At 33.8% G+C, this 19,181-nt stretch overlaps 1 protein-coding gene across 1 annotated transcript in view; it reads right to left on the minus strand.

Annotated features, from left to right (window-relative positions):
• Positions 1-19,181, minus strand: part of WRN (WRN RecQ like helicase) — a gene marked incomplete at both ends in the record, with an annotated part of 92,839 nt that overhangs the window by 58,005 nt on the left and 15,653 nt on the right. Inside the window, 10 exons of the mRNA XM_084232599.1 lie at positions 1,787-1,974; positions 4,614-4,720; positions 8,394-8,476; positions 10,065-10,133; positions 10,967-11,075; positions 11,331-11,398; positions 12,236-12,311; positions 14,038-14,173; positions 16,326-16,406; positions 17,469-17,895. Coding sequence (XP_084088725.1) covers positions 1,787-1,974; positions 4,614-4,720; positions 8,394-8,476; positions 10,065-10,133; positions 10,967-11,075; positions 11,331-11,398; positions 12,236-12,311; positions 14,038-14,173; positions 16,326-16,406; positions 17,469-17,895 — 1,344 coding nt within the window. The remainder of the gene's footprint in view (positions 1-1,786; positions 1,975-4,613; positions 4,721-8,393; positions 8,477-10,064; positions 10,134-10,966; positions 11,076-11,330; positions 11,399-12,235; positions 12,312-14,037; positions 14,174-16,325; positions 16,407-17,468; positions 17,896-19,181) is intronic.

Raw genomic sequence — 19,181 nt, forward strand, 5'->3', positions numbered from 1 at the left:
TAAAACAAATGGCAAAATTAAATGAATAGAAGAAAATGGAAATAGAAGGCAATACTCCAAAGTCTTAATTATTCTCCATCTCACTGCTCATTAAGAGGAAAATTTCTAAATAAGGGACCAGGAAAAAGAATAACTATAAGAAAGAAAAATTCAAAATCAACAAACAACTATGAACCAGAGACACACTATGAGGGGTAGGGGGCGGGGAAAGGAGGGAATGGGATCAAAATAAGGGGATTGCAATTGTATGGGGAATATAAAAATAAAATTTAAAAAATAAATAAATAAAATAAAAAAAAGAGGAAAATTTCTGTTTACCTAGAACATACAGAAGGCAGTCTCTCAATGGTTCCCTGTCATCGTTATCCTTCTTTGAGCATTGGAAATGGGTACAAAATCTTTCTTGATTTGCTTTCAGAAAAACCATTTCCATATTGAAAATCAAAATCTTAGATGTTAGGCCAAGAAGAGTGGCCTTTAGTCTACAGGAAAGAGGGAGCCACAAGAAAGAAGTCCCAAAACTGGGAAGATAAATCTGAAATGTGTATGCAGAATGCAACAAGGAAGTCTGAGGAGACAGGCCTGTTAGGAGAGATTAATAGTCTAATAGGCTAAAAAATAATAAAGAACCTCAATTAGCAGAATTAGCATGAAAAACAGTGTAAAGTACATAAGAGTAAAACATTTACATAAGAGTAAAACATTTTAAGAGAATGTCACAATGTCACAAAAAAATTTAAATGATAAATACATTTTCAAAAATGGAAGTTATTACAGAAAGTGCCAGAGAGACTGAGAACAATGTGGATGGAAAAGGATGAAATATTAGGAGAAGAGATAAAGAAGTGATTGTGGAGACTTTAGCCTAGAATAAGTAGTAAAGATTTATCCTTTAGGATGGAAGCAAATGAAGCAAGATGACTAATAACTTCAGAGAGATCACCAGAACAGCCAGAACACTGAGAATATATTCATTACATTCTTGTTTTATTCTGAGTATAGGATAATCAACCCTGATGCAAATCCTACATTTAAATTCCTCATTAAGGTCCCCAAGAGCTGCTATAGGTTTTTCTTAACTTAGGATCAATGTTCTTTTTCTTTCTTTCTGAAAAGGAAAACATTAATGATGCTCTTTAATTCTATTTGTCTAGATTTGATTTGTGTTTTTATTTATAGAACAAACATTATTTTAATGTACTGTGACATAAAAACATATTTCATAACATGAAAATTACAAGCATTTCACAGAGCAGATAGTGAATAAAAGAATAAAGTTATGAGGAAGCTTCTCAGCATACATATAAAATGCCTTTAAACAATAAAAACGACACTTTATTATCAAGATGAAAATAATATGTACCTTACTAAGAAATTGCAAGGATTTAATTATCAATATATCACTTATAAAAAGCACCAAAAATAATCATATACAGGCTCAGAAAATGTCTCATGACTTTTAAAATTCCCTAATATTTAGATTAGTCATACAATTAGTGAACTAGATAGAAGGATAAAAGACTCTTGTTTTTGTCGTTCAACTTTCAATTAAAAGTATATGTCTCCTTCAAACAACATTATAGAGTGTAATTTTGTAGAATTAGTTCCTGCCTTCAATTTCTGACTTTTTCCTCAATCACTGTCTTGATTATATATCATCATACTTGGTTTGAACCAAAACTAAGTAGAATCTGAAATATGGTATATATGTCTTAGAAGGAAACAGTAAAACAAATAATAAAAGGAGGAATCAGTTATCAAAATTCATCAACCATGAAATTCTTACTTTGTCTTTTTTACAAGAAATTGCTTCAGATCCTCAAGGATGTTTCCCGTTTTTCGTCCAACCTCTAAATACAGATTTGGTCGATCAAAACCAGTACAGGTAATTTGAGGATCCTTCAGTTTTAAGCACTGTATGATGTCTGCTCTGATTGAAGAAGGTGCAGTAGCAGTGAGTGCAACAATGGGAACCTGAATGAAGTAAAATTGATTTTTTTGAAAGAGACAGTTCATTAATTTCTAACATTTCTATTATCTTCTTATAAAGTGACAGAAGGTAAAGCATCAAAAATGCATTTTAAGAATTATTATTTTTAAAGAAAAATGTTTCTCAGCCTTCTGAATACAATATTAAATTGTTCAAAATCATAAATCACAAATAAAACACTAAATCTGCAACGTAAATGTAATCTACCTTGTCTAATTAAACCTACTTATTAACTACCTCTCCGTGTTATCTTTTAACATTTATTGCAATTATAATAGTGCTGGTATAAATGAGCAGTATGCTATGCCTTATTTTTGATTAATCCATAATTTACAAATTATAAATCCTTCCAGTCACTGAAAATCTAACTAATGAGTTTTTGTTTCTTTCCTATATAAAATATATTGGTTTATGGCTTCCTACATCTAGAAACAAAGCTCTCAATGATCTGGATAACCTCTTTCAGTTTTACTAAGTTACTCATGGCATACTATACTTAAGAAAAATGAAACATTTGTTATTAATTGATTTCAGTTTAACAGACTTATTGATTAGAAGACAGCAGGTGGAATAGTGGGCACAAGGAAAAATGTGTAATTTTTCAGAAATTCTAAAGCAGGATAACAACATTACTCACATAGAAGTAGACTGAATATTTCTGTCCCTATTATTGTAAGGAGTTATAGCCAACTAGGCTATTATTTCACAATCAGAAAATATGGACTATAGTTATTACCAAATCATTAGTATTCTATATCCAAGAATAAAACTTTCCTAAAAATATTCTTTTTGGCCCATTATAGACAATGACAATATCCTCATAAAATAGCTCTTCAGTAATACTACCTCACAAATCAGTTTAAGAAATTATCTTCGTTTTTTTACTGAGGTAACACTGATTTATAACACTGGACATGATTCAGGGCAATAGGTTCACATCTCCTAGATCATGTCACCACACACCACATCTACAACCAAAGCACCCACAGCCCTTCACCGAAGACCACTGGGGCCTTCTCTCCTTTTTTTTTCCTCCCACCCTACCTCCCTCCTCTAGTAGTCTCAATGCTCCAGTCATACTTCTAGGATTTTCTTTGGTTTAGTTTTGTTGGTTCCTTTGTTTTCTTTCTCTATATTCCACATATGAATGAAATTATCTAGTATTTTTCTTTCTCCCTCTGACTTATTTCACTTAGCATAAACCCCAGTTCCACCCATGTTGTCACCCATGTTGTCACAAATGGCAAGAGTTCATCTTTTTTATAGTTCAGTACTACTCCATCATCATGACTCCATCTTAATCCAGCCCTCTGTTGTGGGGCACTTAGGTTGTTTCCATAACTTGGCTATTTTAACTAGTGTTTCAGTGAACACAGGAATGCACTTAGTCTTTCAAATTAGTGTTTTTGCATCCTTTAGGTAGCTGTCCAGGAAAGGGGTTCCTGAGTCATATGGTATGTCTATTTGTAACATTCTGTGGAGTCTCCTTACTGTTTTCCATCGGCCCTGGACCAGTCTACATTCCCACCACCAGTGTAAGAAGGTGACTTTTTCTTCTCCATACCCTCACCAGCACTTGAATTTTGTTTACTTATATAGATACGTGTTTTTTATACACACACACACACACACACGCACCATTCTCACAGGAATGAGGTGGTATCTTGTTCTAGTTTTGATTTGCATTCCCCTGATGATAAGTGATTTTGAACATTTTTTACATTTTTTCACTTCTTTGGAGAAGTGACTATTTAGCTCTTTTCCCCATTTTTTGATTGGGTTCTATTTCCTTTTTTGTTGAGTTCTTTGTAGATCATGGATATTGGGTCCTTGTTGGATGTATGATATGCAAATATTTTCTCCCATTCAGTAGGGGGTATTTTTGTTTTAATGATAGTTTATTTTGCCGTACAAAAGCTTTTTAGTTCTTATGTAAACTCATTTGTCTATTTTTGCTTTGATTTTCCTTGACATTAGAGTTGACATCTAAAGACATCCCTGAAGCCAATGTTGTAGAATGTTTTGCTGTTATTTTCTTCTATGAATTTTATTTCAGATCATACATTCAAGTCTTTAATCCATTTTAAGTTAATTTGTGTATGGTGTGAGAGAGCAGTTTCATTTTCTTTGCATGTGTCTGTCCAGTCTTCTCAGCACCATTTTTTCAAGAGATTTTTTTTTATCTCCAGTATATACTGTTGGTGCTTTTGTTATAGATTAATGGTCCATAAAACTGTGGGTTTATTTCTGGGCTCTCAATTCTATTCCAATACCATACTGTTTTGATTACTAAAGCATGGTAGTATAGTATTCCTCAATAAATTACATGCCAGAAGGAAACCAAAATTAGAATTCTAAAAATATCATTCCCTTGCTTATATCTTTATTTGCCTTTTCACAGAGAAATCTTCACCTTTTGGGCCATTCCCCAATCCTCTACTGCCCCTTAATAAGAACTTCATTTCAGGGCCTCCCCTGATGGCACAGCAGTCGAGCGCTGGGTTGCGAGGCTGCCCGCAACCTCTGCAGCGCCAGTTCGATCCCCAGCCACTGGAGAGGGTCCCACCAAAAAAAAAAAAAAAAAAGAATTTCATTTCAAGTCATTGTGCTTGGCAAAGCTTACCAATGGGAGTACTGCCTTTAGAGAGCTGAGAGTCCTATATGAATTTCTAAAATCATGTCCCCACTCAGAAATACAGTGAGCTTCATCCACAGCAATAAGTGTGATACCTATTAAAGAGAAAAATATAGAAATGGGGAAACTAAAGTTCCAAAAGAAAGAATAAGCTCATCTAAATCAGTATTAATTTGTTCACTTAGAATATACAAATATCACAGGAAGAATAATGTAAATCAAAGTATATGGTTTGTATCAAAAATTATTACTGAGAACAGATTAAGAAGATTAAGGATTAACGGCATAAGGAGAAAAGGACATGTGTGTGTATATATATATATATATATATATTATTCAAACAACATATTTACTGGATTTCACTTTTATCATTATTGCAGAGAAACTGAATTACTATTACTTTGCCCTCAGCTATCACTAATGAACCATATGCAACAGTAACACCCTAAAAAAAAAAAAAAAAAAAAAAAAAGCTGCTCTCTTTCTCCTACAATATCTTCAATTGTATATCATGGATTAACTATCAAAAGAAATAGAAAAAGTCTCTGCATTTCTACTGAGATCAAGTGCATCACTATCATGATTGATCACATATGATATTGTAGAGAGTTTCTCAGCAATGCCAATATTTAGAAGTAAGGATGACATCCACATTTTCTAATGTGTAAAATGGTAAGGGTAGAACTAAATCTCATTACATACAAAGTAGATAAGAAGACAATTTGTTCTTTCTTTCCCTAGTGACCTTTCTTTTCCCTTCCATCCCACCCCCACACCACATACCTACAATGAAACAGAATCAATAGCATGGTAATGCATTTAAGAAAAGGGCTTTATTGTATAACTATCCATTAAAATGTCTTCAGATATTCCAAAGTAATGACAGTAGTGCCTTTGCCCTCATTTACCAAATTAACACTTTAGACAAAAATAATTTTCCCTTCAATAAGATTGATCATTACTTAATTCTGAATATTAATAACATTCTGCCACTACTGTGGTGATTAATATTTGTTCTAGAGTCAGGCTACCTGAATGTAGAACCTGGCTGTGTCACTTACCATTTCTATTATTTTAAGCAAGTCAGTTAACCTGCCAAGTCTGTTTCCCATAAGTAAAAAGTGGACAATAAAAGTGTGCGACATTTTTTAGTTACTCAGAACATTAAATTAAATCATTTATAGAAATGCTAAGATAGGGCTTGGCATAAAAAAAAGAGCACAATGACAAAACATTACTACTATTATTATATAATTATTAAATGCCCACTGGGATCTAACCACTTTACTGGGAATAAAAAGCAATCTATGACCTCAAGGAACTCATAATTCTAAAGGAGGAGACAGACATGCAAATAAATAACTACAATTCTCTGAGTTTGTCACTTAAATAGAGTCCTAGTAGGAAGCAAAAAAGTAACCTACTAAATAGAAGCAAAATAGGTTGAATAGTATCAAAATGTTCTAGTTAATACTAAGTAGATGGAAAAAATTCAGTTACCACTATATTTATTTTGGCTGTAGAAACTAAATGACCTAGATTTTTAATTATAAAGGGTAAAACAAAGACTATGGTTCCTAGAGATAAAATCTGACTGCCTTTTTGGGGTTTTTTTTGGCATTTTCAGGTGACTGCCTTTTAATGAAGCTTTGTCCCACACAATCAGTTTATCTAAGTGTTTGCCAAACTTCATTTTGAACGGGAAAATGCAAGTCTCCACCCAGGTCCCACGCATATTTCATTTTAGTGGATGTGTCATTCAAGTCATATTTCCAAAGTTAAGAGACAACTACAAGGGCGTGTGGTTTCAAGGAGCCTCCATACAAAATTATGTTTGTTGCTTCTGTTATAAACTCATAGTACCTTAATAATTTAAACTTTGTCATAAAAAGTGGTTAACTAGGGGCCTCCCTGGTGGCGCAAGGGGTTAGGTCTCAGCATTATGAAGTTCTGTCAGCAGCCTCTGCAGCACGAGTTTGATCCCCGGCCAGGGAGCTACCCACATGGCGCAGCAGACCTCTCCTGGTTCGCCTGCTGCTACCCTCAGCAGTGTATTTTAGTCAATCCACCTGTTCTGCTTCCCACTCTGTCTCTGGTGAATCCTCTCACCCCCCATACCTCTGGCCTACCCCCCAGGTCTTGTACACATAAATAAATCTTTAAAAAAAAAAAAGTGGTTAACTAAACGTTAAGACTACTGTAAAAAAAACAAAAAGTTACACTACTGACTATACTTATTTTATACAAGTCTTTTACGAATTCCTGAAAACGAATGCTAAAGAAAAATATTCCAAAAAGAATTTATTGCTTTTTGATCAACAATGAGAGTCAACTAGAAAGAAGATAGGCAGTGTTCCGTTCTAATGACTGCACAATTTAATCCAGTACAAAGAGAATTAGATGTACCTGTCAAAAGGATCTAAGGAAATACTTAAACTACTTAAACTAATCATTAACGAACCCCATCAAAGAAACAAAGCAGTGAAACAGAACAGCTGATGCATGAACTCTTTGATCATGTATTTAACCAAATATTAATTTCGCCTCCATTCTTTTGTTGGTATTTAACACATATAACAAAAATACAAACTTGTTTTCGTTACATTTTTAGAAAAAAATGTTAAATGCTTTCCTAGTTATATGTAAGTAACAATTAAATGAGAAGCTGAATGTTGAAAAATTAACCTATCTGGAATTATTTTTAATATATAATTATAGATTGAGATCATGTAGTATTAAGTTTGGTTATTTCAAGGTGCATTTGCAATAGAAGACAAGATTGCAATACTTGGATAGCTAAGTTTAACCAACAGAAAGGAAAAAAACAGACAAAAAACTAAGTTTAAAAAAAAATGGTATCAGCTTTTTACTAATTCCATACTTATATTGTCTAGAAAATGAATTCTAACTTACCACCTATTTTTTCCTCATAATTAATTTATGCAAACAATCAAAGGTGTATGGTTTCCAACCCTGGTTATACCTCAGAATCACCTGTGAAAAACTACAAATACCAGGGCCCTATCCCAAGAGTGTTAATTCAGAATTTTCAAGTTTAGAGGCTGACTACCTACATTTTTTTTTTAAGTTTGAAAGGCAATATAGAGCTAATGTAGCTTTAGATTATGAAAAAAAGGAAATTACAATTTCATAGAATCTAGGATTTATTCAAAAATACAGTTAAAGTGCCTAGTATGAGCCAGGTACTACACTAAAAAAAATAAATAAATAAAATGGCATTTTCCCCTCAAAAACTTTACAGGCCAGCAGAAGAAAACATATCTATATAAAGATAATTATAAAATAGGAAATTGGGCCTCCCTGGTGGCACAGCGGTTGAGCGCTGGGTTGCAAAGCTGCACGCAGCCTCTGCGGCGCCGGTTCGATCCCCGGCCACCGGAGGAGGGTCCCACATGGCGCGCAGACCTCTCCTGCCGCCCGCGGCTCCCCTCAGCAGTGTACTTCGGTCCTTCTGCCTGCTCTGCTCTCCGCTCTGCTCTGGTGAATACTCTCACCCTCCCGCGCTTCTGACTGTACCCAGTGCATGTATAAATAAATAAATAAATCTTTAAAAATAAAATAAAATAGGAAATTCATTTCTATGGCAGAGAAACTGCTGGGTACTTTGGGGAAAGACAAGAGAGACACCAAGTAGAGGGAGTAGAAATAAATTTAAGAGATGTGAAATCTAGTATCAATTCATGGAGTTAACTTTAAAGGATAATTCAATTCAATAAACAGTTATAAAAATCCCATTGTAACACTTACCAATATTAGCCTCAAGTTGCTGGAGTAGGTTCAGATTATGGGAACAGAATTCTGGAGTTAGGTATATAATCCGATATTTGCCTCTGTGAAAACAAACAGAAAAAAGAAATATAAAGAAAATAAACTACATAAGGAAAACAATCATCTAATGAATTACAACTTAAAATCATTAATACTAGATACATTTTTAAATAATAGATTATGTCACTTAGGAAAAACTAAATAAATGTTATATGTGTGTGTGCATCCACACATATTAGTTCGTTGATTTCAATTCACTTTTCAGGGAGTATTGAGAATACAAGGAATACAGTGACATTAAACAAATTGTGGAATATTCATATACTGTAATCCATTCAGCAATAAAAGGAATGAACTGCAGATACATGCAACAATATGAACTTCAAAATAATTGTGCTGTGATTTAAACCAGATAAAAGAACACGTTTTATGTCTAATGCTGTATACATACAATTTTAGAAAACAAACTATCCTAATCTGTAACAACAGAAAGCAAACCAGTTATCACGGTCAGAAGGATAGAGTAGAGAAAAGATAGAGAAAACTGGGATGAATGGATAATAAAAGGTCTGAATAAACTTTGGGACTGGGTTGTGGTGACAGTTTCATGGGTTTTTATATGCCAAAAACTTAATAATTTTTACATATTAAGTATGTAAAATTTATTCTGTCAATTGTACCTCAAAAAGGTGATTACAAATAATTAGGGAAAAAAATTCAAAAAAGGCTTTATAGGAAAACATATAGCAGCTTTATCAGTAATAGCTCAAAGCTAGAAATAGATTAGGTGTCCATCACCAAGGAAATGAAAAACAAACTTATATCAAAACACTCCAACATTAAAAAGACTACCAATATAAGCAACAACATGGAAGATTTATAAAACATTATGATGAAAGAAGTCTGACACAAAAAGAGTTTTTACTGTTTAACTATATATGTAAAGTTCTAGGACAGAAAAAAAAAGTATGGCAGAAAAAACAGGAAGTTTAGAAATAGAAGTTTAAATTAGAAATAGTTTACTTTGATGAAAGACAGCTGGGAAGTAGTATGGAGAAACGTTTTGGCCTGACAATAGTATTCCAAATCTTGATATGGTTCTGGGTTACATATTGGTATATATTTATCAAAACTCAGTAAATGATATGTATATGTATTAACATATGCACAGACAGGTTCACAGGTTCACAGACAGGTATACACACACGCACGCGCACACACACACACACACCCCACTTTTTGTGTGACCGAAATATTAATCTTGTTAGGAATTACGTCATCAGAGGATTGGTAGGGCGAGAGATCTAAAATCCAGTCCCAACTCAATCATCAATTCATTGAATTAACTGCACGCAAGTTACATTCTCTGTTATTCAGTTTCTGCATTTAAAACTTCTGCACTTCCAAAATCCAAATTTTATAGATCTATAATTACAGTGCTAATCTTGCAGTCTATGAACTGAAAATAATAGATTTTTTTGGTTTAAAAGATTTTAAAATGACAGTTCTGCAAATGCACCATTTAAAAAAAAGCACAATTTTTAAATCATGGACATTTTGTTCATGCACTGACTAAAAATTTGTGTACAAAATTCTTTCACACACCATAAACACCTGACCATGTGGTTAGAAATCAAATAAATTACTCACAATTTAACATCCTCTAAAATATTTTTTGACTGTGCTGATCCAAGAAAACAAGCTGGAATATTGGACATTCTGTAAGAAGAAAAAGAATTATTCTCCAGAGCCAAATACACACTACAAATACCAACTTCATCCTTAAGTAAGAAGGAATAAAGAAACACAGTATGCATATTCCTCTTTGTAAGTCTCGCTGTTCTCGTAACTCATTAATTTTATAAACAAATTCCTTCAAAGGCCATATTAGAAGGCAGTTGTTAAGGTGGGGTTTTCAACAATATTGTAAGCTCAAGTAAAAAATGTTTAAATATTTTTCATAATAAAAATATATTTCCATCTATGCACTCCATACCAGGCTAAAAGGCTAAGAAGAGAAAAGAATTTTGAGATATGCAATGTAAACTGGCAAATGTTTGCTTTTTTTTTTTTTTAAAGATTTATTTATTTATTCATACAAGCACTGGGTACAGTCAGAAGCGCAGGAGGGCAAGAGAATTCACCAGAGCGAGAACGGAGAGTAGAACAGGCAGAGTGAAGAAGTACACTGCTGAGGGGAGCAGCAGGCGGCAGGAGAGGTCTGTGCACCATGTGGGACCCCCACCCGGTGACCGGGGATCGAACTGGTGCTGCAGAGGCTGCGGGCAGCTTCGCAACCCAGTGCTCAACTGCTGCGCCACCTGGGAGGCCCGCAAATGTTTGCTTTTTAATGAGTTCTACTAGGGCCACATGGTAAGTCTGGTATTACCAAGAACTCAAGGAAGAAAATAAGTTGTTTCTAATAAAGATAAACCAACACAACATTTAGAGAAATGTTTTTGAGAACTAGACTTTAACATACATAACAGAGGAGTAGTTTCCTTTTTGGAAGAAAAAAAGCATGATAATGTGACAGTGAAAATATCACTTACTCAAGTTGGAGTACTTGATCTTCCATCAAAGAAATAAGAGGAGAAATGACAAGGCCAATCTTGCCTACATAAACAGGTGGATACTGAAAACACAAACTCTTTCCATATCCTAGAAATAAAAATAATGACTCAAAGCAATCAGATAATGCCTTGGCGCTATGATTTCTTCTAAAATACCTGCATGAATGATCAGTACTATGATATCTTCCTAACAGCTAATATAAACATAAGTTTGAGCACCCACTCCTCACTCTACATTTAACAACATTTGTATTGCATTGTAAGACTCTAATGAAAGACTAAACATTTCAAAATCTTTGTTTTGTTTGTAAAGGATGAGTTTATGTGCTTAAGTATAACTTACCAGTTGCCATGACAACAAGATTATCTCTTCTTTCTTCCAAAACAGAATGAATAACTTTCCATTGAACCCTAGATGGTGAAAAGTAAAATGGTGTCTTGTTTTACTAATAAGAAACCCAAGGGATAAGTTAAATCATTTAATTTTTTAACTTCTTCCAGTAGAATTTCTTTTACATTATTGAGCTTCAATATAAAAATGTAGGAATCCTGTAACTTTAAGAGTCCCACTTCATCAACATCCCATCCAAGCTGATTGAACAACTAGAAGTTTCCATGGGTATATGTAGTAAATTTCCTTACATATATCTAAAGTATAAATAAATTCTAAGCTTCATACTAAATATCCAATAGAATGAGAGAAATGTTTTAGGGAAGAACTGAATAAGAAGGTAAATGAAGAAAGTTTCTGGGGTAACTGTAATTTTCTGTTTTGATAAGGGTTTATGGTACATGGATACATGCATATATACATTTAAGATTTGCAAACATACACTTGAGATTTACACATTTCTTTGTATATAAATTTTATAGCAAAATTTTTAAAAAACATAAATAAGGTTAGGAGTGGATCAAGAGATGTTAATGTATTTAAGCCAGTTTCTAACAATGGCAAGGATGTGGGAAAATGGTACTTACATAACAAGTAAGTTAAATTAAAAATAAACAAATAAACCAGTTTCTACTCAGAAACTCTGTGCTAAAGGAAAACTACTTTTTACTATAAAAGCAATGCATAGAAATTAATTTTATATAAGTATTACTACAAAATTGTAGTCACTTACAGGCATTACAGTGTAGCATGTATAACCACAGTGAACTTGTGCAGTCACTGTTAAATGGATGGATTATTTGCTTTTATACCTTTATGAAGAAAAATAATATATAATTAACTAAGATTATACTCACGGCTTAAAATTAGAATGGCCAAAGTAGGTCTTGAGGCAAGTAATATGCTCTGTATTAGGAACTGGTAATGAATGGTCTTAAATAAAATAAAATGGGCATTCACATTAAAACAGAAGTACACTAGGTAAGAGAGAAGGAACGTTTTGTTGCATTTGCTTCTTTTAAAGAATATGGTTATAGGTACAAAAGTCTACTGTTTTCTAGTCTTTTAAATTCAACCAACTCGATCCTCCAGGAACCAGTCAACATTTCAGGTAAATACTTTGCTTACTACCTAATACTAAGGTTTAGAACTTTACTATGGTTCACGCTTTGCCAGCACTATAAAAAAAGGCTTGTGAAATCTGCTATACTTTCAAAAGTTAACATTTAGATAAAATCCGGTTGTTTCTGATCCTTTTTTGTGGGTCCCCACTGGAAGATGCTTTCGATTTGTGGCAGGCTTTGGGGCCTTGCTCTGGGCCAATCCCATTTAGATTAAGGTGGACTTTTACCCACGAGGGGACGGGTAACTTTGGGTGTTTGATTTAGAAACTATATTCTTTGCCTTTCCTGTATTGTTCACTAATTGTATTAAAGTTCCTTCCCACTAAAAAAAAAAAAAAAAAAAAAAAAAGTTAACATTTAGACTCATGTCAAGAAATATACCAATCCAAATTTTATAAAATAACCAACTTTCAATTAAAGGTACTCAGAAATTCAATTAGCGTCACAAACAAAATCCACAGATAAAGTATTGATTTTAGTTGTTACCCCATCAAATCTTTGACCAGAGTTCTAACTACATAATACAATGGGGCTACGTAAGTTTTAACCAACTGATAATCACTGTCCACTCAAGTAGAAGGGTTCATGTGTGGCCAGGAAAGAGCAAAACAAACAAGATAATTAATCTCTAAACAAATGAAATTCATTATTATACTTCTCAGTTTTAACAATTCTAAACAGAAAACTAAATTGGTTTGGAGAGAACATGTCTGTGTTTTTTTTTTTTGTTTTTTTGCTTTTTGTTTGTTTGTTTTTTTTTTTTTTTGTGGGACCCTCGACGGTGGCCGGGGAACGAATCAGCGCTGCAGAGGCTGCAGGCGGCCTTGCAGCATTGCGCTCAACCGCTGCACCACCAAGGGAGGCCCCCATGTCTGCGTTTTTAACACAAGAAAACAAACACATTTTTCAACATCCTCATGTTCTCTCCACCTACAAAATGTATTTTTAATTTTCCACATTACTGATGAAATCTAGCTCTAGGGAGAGTTCTGCTTTATGCGGAGACCTTAGTTTGCCATATGAATACTATTACACAGCAATCATAGGTGGTTCATGTAGTAAATTCTTTAATGCAGTTAGCATACACAATGTGAAAATTAGTGCATTTCACTATCTGACACTGTACCACTTGTTTTAAATAAGCTGCTTAAGAACAGACACTATGTATCTCTCTATATCATTTACATTACAGTACAAAAGTTCACTGTTTTCTACTTTTTTCAGTGTTTTGATTAATGATCTTTTGATTTTGACAAACAAAATATAAAATCCAGAACAAAAGTTTCCTATCACTATATTTATCAAATAATACAAGATTACCATCACTTTACCTTTACAAATAGTAATTGTGTCTTATGAAGACCAAAGCACTAAGAGATTTAAAAGTCTTTAAACCCTAATAATTAATTTTAGGACACAAAAATCCCTGACACACAAAATGGACACCAAAATAAAGTCAATAGCAGATGAGTCATTTCCAACGGGTTATAAATGCTCACCTTCATAATTTTCTTCTTCAATATCTTCATTCTCACCTTCTTCATCTTGTTCCTCTTCAACAGCTTCATTCTCATCTTCATGTTCTTTAGAGGGAAGATCCAGATTTGTTCCCATATCTGTGCATTTTGAATGAACTGGATCTACCGTGTCACTATTTAGGTTTTCTAAAGTCTGAAAGTTAAAAAGAAATTTTAAAAGCAAAACCACTGACAGTGTCATCGTTTTCACTAAACACAAAAGCAGTATTATTAACAGAGCCTACAATTTTGTTCAAAGCTGGCAGATGTGGAAGCAATACCACAAAGGAACACGTGTGCTCCAGTTTAAATATGTGCTCAAGAATGGTTTCTAAGGCCAAAGATGGAATATTTCCAGCATAAACAAAGTTCATTAATAGCATATAGTGAACAGTCCATGGGGAAAGTTATACAAATTTTGAGTTTAGATCAATAAGCATTTTTTCTTTATCATACTTCAGTGCTTTCAATTCCCAATTGGTAAATGTGGATTTTAATGCTATTTTTATAATCAGTATCTCAGTTATCAAGTTAGTCACATTGTTTTTGAGTAGAGTAAGATTTAAACTATAAGCGTACAATAAATGTGGTTATGGAAATATGGAAAAAAGATTCAAATAATTTCAGGAAAGGAATATCACAAATATGAAAATACTTGTTTTTATATTGTCTTGATGGTGTCTGATTTCCTCCCCTAAATAAAGATTATGTATTTTAAAAAGTATTTTATTGAGAAGTGACACAAAGAATTACTAAACCACAGTTTTGATCTTCTCTTTTTATCAAACCTCCCATTTAATAAATTTGACTCTAAAAGTTTTTGCTGTTTCTTTCTTTTTTTTAATTCAAGTCCATAAACATTCATAGAAAGTCATTTTGAAAACGAAGTTCTCTCATATGGGCATTCAGGTTGCTTTCCAAGAGGTTCAGTATGTGTTTATAAAAGTCCACACATCCTACAGACATACTAGCTGATCAGCATGCCTCAGAGAAATTCCTTTATCAATTAACCATGAACCTGGCTATAATTTTCTAATGTTTTAAATGATTTAGCTTTACCCAATTTTATTACCAATATGATTAATTAATAAAGGAAACTGGTTTAGCATTCATGGTCTATTATTACTCTTAATGTTTACGAACACTTACAAAATGCCAGGTTCTATACTCAACTCTCAATAAGTAATATCTTATCGATAATAATTGTTAACTGAGTAACAAAAAAGTTAAGAAATTTGCCCACAGTCACACAGCTAATAAATGGTGAAGTTGGAATTCAAATTTGATCTAAATTTTAAAATCCACATTCCTAATCACTACCATCTACTCTGCCTCAAAACTAAAGAATCAGAAACCTAATCTCATTTCATAACAAGAAAAATTATAATGACCTAAAGATGAGTAATAAAAATTATACATAAGGGAGGGCCTCTCCGGTGGCGCAGCAGTTGAGTGCTGGGTTGCGAGGCTGCCCGCAGACTCTGCAGCACTGGTTTGATCCCCAGCCACTGGGCAAGGATCCCACATGGTGCGCAGACCTCTCCTGCTGCCCGCTGCTCCCCTCAGCAGTGTACTTCATCAGTCTGCCTGCTCAGTCTCCCCTCTGGCTCTGGTGAATTCTCTCACCCTCCCGTGTTTCTGACTGTACCCAGTGCTTATATAAATAAATAAATAAATCTTTAAAAAAAAAATTATACATAAGGGTAAACTATGTTTTACTTCATTTTTTACTTAATTTAGCTAAACTTAGGCTTCCCCTTTTTCTGTCCATCCCTGGTTGACAGCACCTTACAAAAAAACTGGTATATTGAGTGAAGAAAATACATAAATTACAATATAACATTTTCAACTATGATAATAAAATTGAGTAAAACTAAACCATTTAAAACATTAGAAAATTATATATATATTCACACACACACATATAAGTTTTTAAAATCTATAAAAAAAATCAAAGAAAGTAAAGACTGTTATAAAAACAGAACTTCCAAATAAAAGGAAATACTGGATGGAAGGAAAGGGAAACCGACTGATATTTCAGTACTGTAATACTGAAAACTAACTACATTCTAGGAAAAGATTAAAATCAAATGACCTAAGAGAGAACCGAGATTTTCTAGTATGTAAAATTAGTATACTACTTCTAAAACATTATTCATGATTCACATATAAAGAAAATATGAATTAGAAAACATAATAATTGATACTAATATCACTATGGTAGGACCAGGTTAGAATTAGATAATATTTCACTTAAATTTTCGCTGTAAAGAACTTGAAGTCATTTTCTATAGTTTTAAACATACCTTAAGCATCTCCATTTCTAAATCTTCATCACTTTCAATGACATAAGATATATCTTCTTCATTATTTTTGGAAGATGATTGCTTTAAAAAAATATTTCAAACATTAATGGAATACAATTGACTACATACTCTTTTCTACAAGTCAAATTTTCTATGTACTAGACAGATATATAGACAACTTCCTCTTCCTAGCAGACAAATTTTAATTGCTATTTATAAGTTTATGTGCTAAGTAGAGAGGAAGAAAGGGAGGGGGGGGAGGTAGGGAAGAAGAAAAACACAGAATAAAGAACCAATTTAAAAAATATAATTGGAAAGATAGACAAAATAAACAGACTTCAAATAAAGCTCACAGTCTAAAATGAGAGCACAAAGTCACAAGTTTGACTATGGTTGAATAATGTCAAACTGTATTCTCAAACTTTTTAAGAAGCTCTTTGCTATGCTGAAAATTCTGTAAAAAGCCAAGAGATCACAAAAAGCTAATATGGGGGCCTCCCTTGTGGCAAAGGGGTTAAGACACAACCTATGAAGCTATCTGCAGCCTCTGCAGCACGAGTTCGATCCCCAGCCAGCCAGGGAGATATCCACATGGCACAGCAGACCTCTCCTGACTCACCAGATACTCCCATCAGCAGTGTATTTCAGTCAATCTGCCTGTACTGTCCCCCACTCTGTCTCTAGTGAATCCTCTCACCCCCATACCTCTGGCCTGTACCCCAGTTCTTGTATGCATAAATAAATAAATCTTTAAAAAAGAAACTACTATGATTATAATTTTATCTTCATATAAATCACTATGTTATAAAGAGCATTTCTATATATTTGAAAAATGGTTTCAGATACTTATTCAGCTATTGCCAATACTTCGATATAAGGAAACTTTACAATAGTTAGGCAATGCCCAGGAAGTAAGAGTTCAACAGGATGAGAACCTGCACCAAAAATCCACAAAGGGAATATTAGAAGGACGCAAAATAATGTCTAATCTTTAAATAGGAAGTAGGAAAATAAAGCACATTACATTGGCAACACTAAGTTGTTAAAACACAGGCTTATAGTTGGCAAAGCCTACAATATTTACTACCTGTCCACTCACAGAAAAAACAAATCCAACTAGTGAATTAAAATTGATTTCTCTACCTCAGGAGATTTGCAAATAACATCATTCATGTTTTTTTCTTGAGCCTGCTGTTCCAAAATTTGGAGTTCAGATTCTGTAATATCTAATGACATCAAACAAGTCCTTTTTGCATTCTCTATCAATTTGTCTTCTAATCCATCTTCCAATTTATTTTCTTCTTGCTTCACTTCATTTCCAGGTATATTTTCTACATCAAGTCCAATAAAATTATCAAGTGTTGAGTCCCATTCTTCCTCATCAACTTCAGTACAAATTTTATGTTCTGTAATTTGTTCCTGTGGTACTCCACCACTAGCGGTTGGATCTTCCAGTGGTAATAAGCTAAAACCACTGATGGGTTGCAGTTCAGTCTCTGTGTCAGTGGGTCCTAATATCTTCTTCAATGAATATACATTTTCTGAAATATTCTTCAATAGTATGGAAACCCTAAAAGAAATTAACAAAAGTTAACTCAACATTAATTGCATTAACTATAAGGACATGTTTTAATGCTTTTTAATAGCAGTCCTTTAAAATACCCTTCATTCAGACGCAAAGAAATAGTAAGACTCCCCTGCTCATGGATTGAAAGAATTAACATTATCAAAATGGCTATCCAACCAAAAGCAATTTACAGATTCAATGCTATTCCAATAAAAATTTCAATGATATTCTTCAAAGAAATAGAACAAATACTGATGAAATTCATATGGAGCTACCAAAAACCCCAAATAGCCAAAGCTCTCCTGAAAAAAAGACAAGGGAATGGAGGTATCACACTCCCAGACTTCAAACTATACTACAAAGCCATAATAATCAAAACTGCATGGTACTGGAACAAGAAAAGACACAAGGACCAATGGAACCGAATAGAAAATCCAGAAATAAACCCACAGATTTATGGTCAACTAATCTTTGACAAAGGAGGAAAGAATATGCAATGGGGCAAAGAAAGTGTGTTAATAAATGGTGCTGGCAAAACTGGGTCGCTACATGCAAAAGAAAGAAGCTTGACTATTACCTCACACCATGCACAAAAACCAACTCAAAATGGATTAAAGAACTAGACATAAGACCTGAAACCATAAAATCTATAGAAGGAAATATAGGCGAAATACTACATGACATACACCTCAGTAACATCTTTAAAGACATAAAATCTATAGAAGGAAATATAGGCGAAATAACTACATGACATACACCTCAGTAACATCTTTAAAGACACATCACCCAAAGCAGTGACAGTGAAGGCAAAGATAAACAACTAGGACTACATTATATTAAAGAGCTTCTGTACAGCAAAAGAGACAGTAACCAAAACAAAGAGACACCCCACCAATTGGGAGAAAATTTTGGCACCCCATGCAACTGACAAGGGACTGATCACAAAGATCTACAAATAGCTGATGAGATGCAACAAAAACAAAGTAAATAATCCAGTCAAAAAATAGGCAGAAGAGCTAAAAAGAAACTTCTCTAAAGAGGAAATGCAAATGGCAAACAGGCATCTTAAAAAATGTTCAACATCACTTGTAATCAGGGAAATGCAAATCAAAACTACAATGAGAGGGGCCTCCCTGATGGCGCAAGGGGTTAAGCACCACACTGTGAAGCAATCGCAGCCTCTGGAGCACGAGTTCGATCCCTGGCTGACCAGGGAACAACCCACATGGTGAGGAAGACCTCTCCTGTCTCACCCGCTGCTCCCTTCACCAGTGTATTTCAGTCAGTCT

This window comes from Talpa europaea, assembly GCF_964194135.1.
Source record: "Talpa europaea genome assembly, chromosome: 4".
Taxonomy (NCBI): Eukaryota; Metazoa; Chordata; class Mammalia; order Eulipotyphla; family Talpidae; genus Talpa; species Talpa europaea.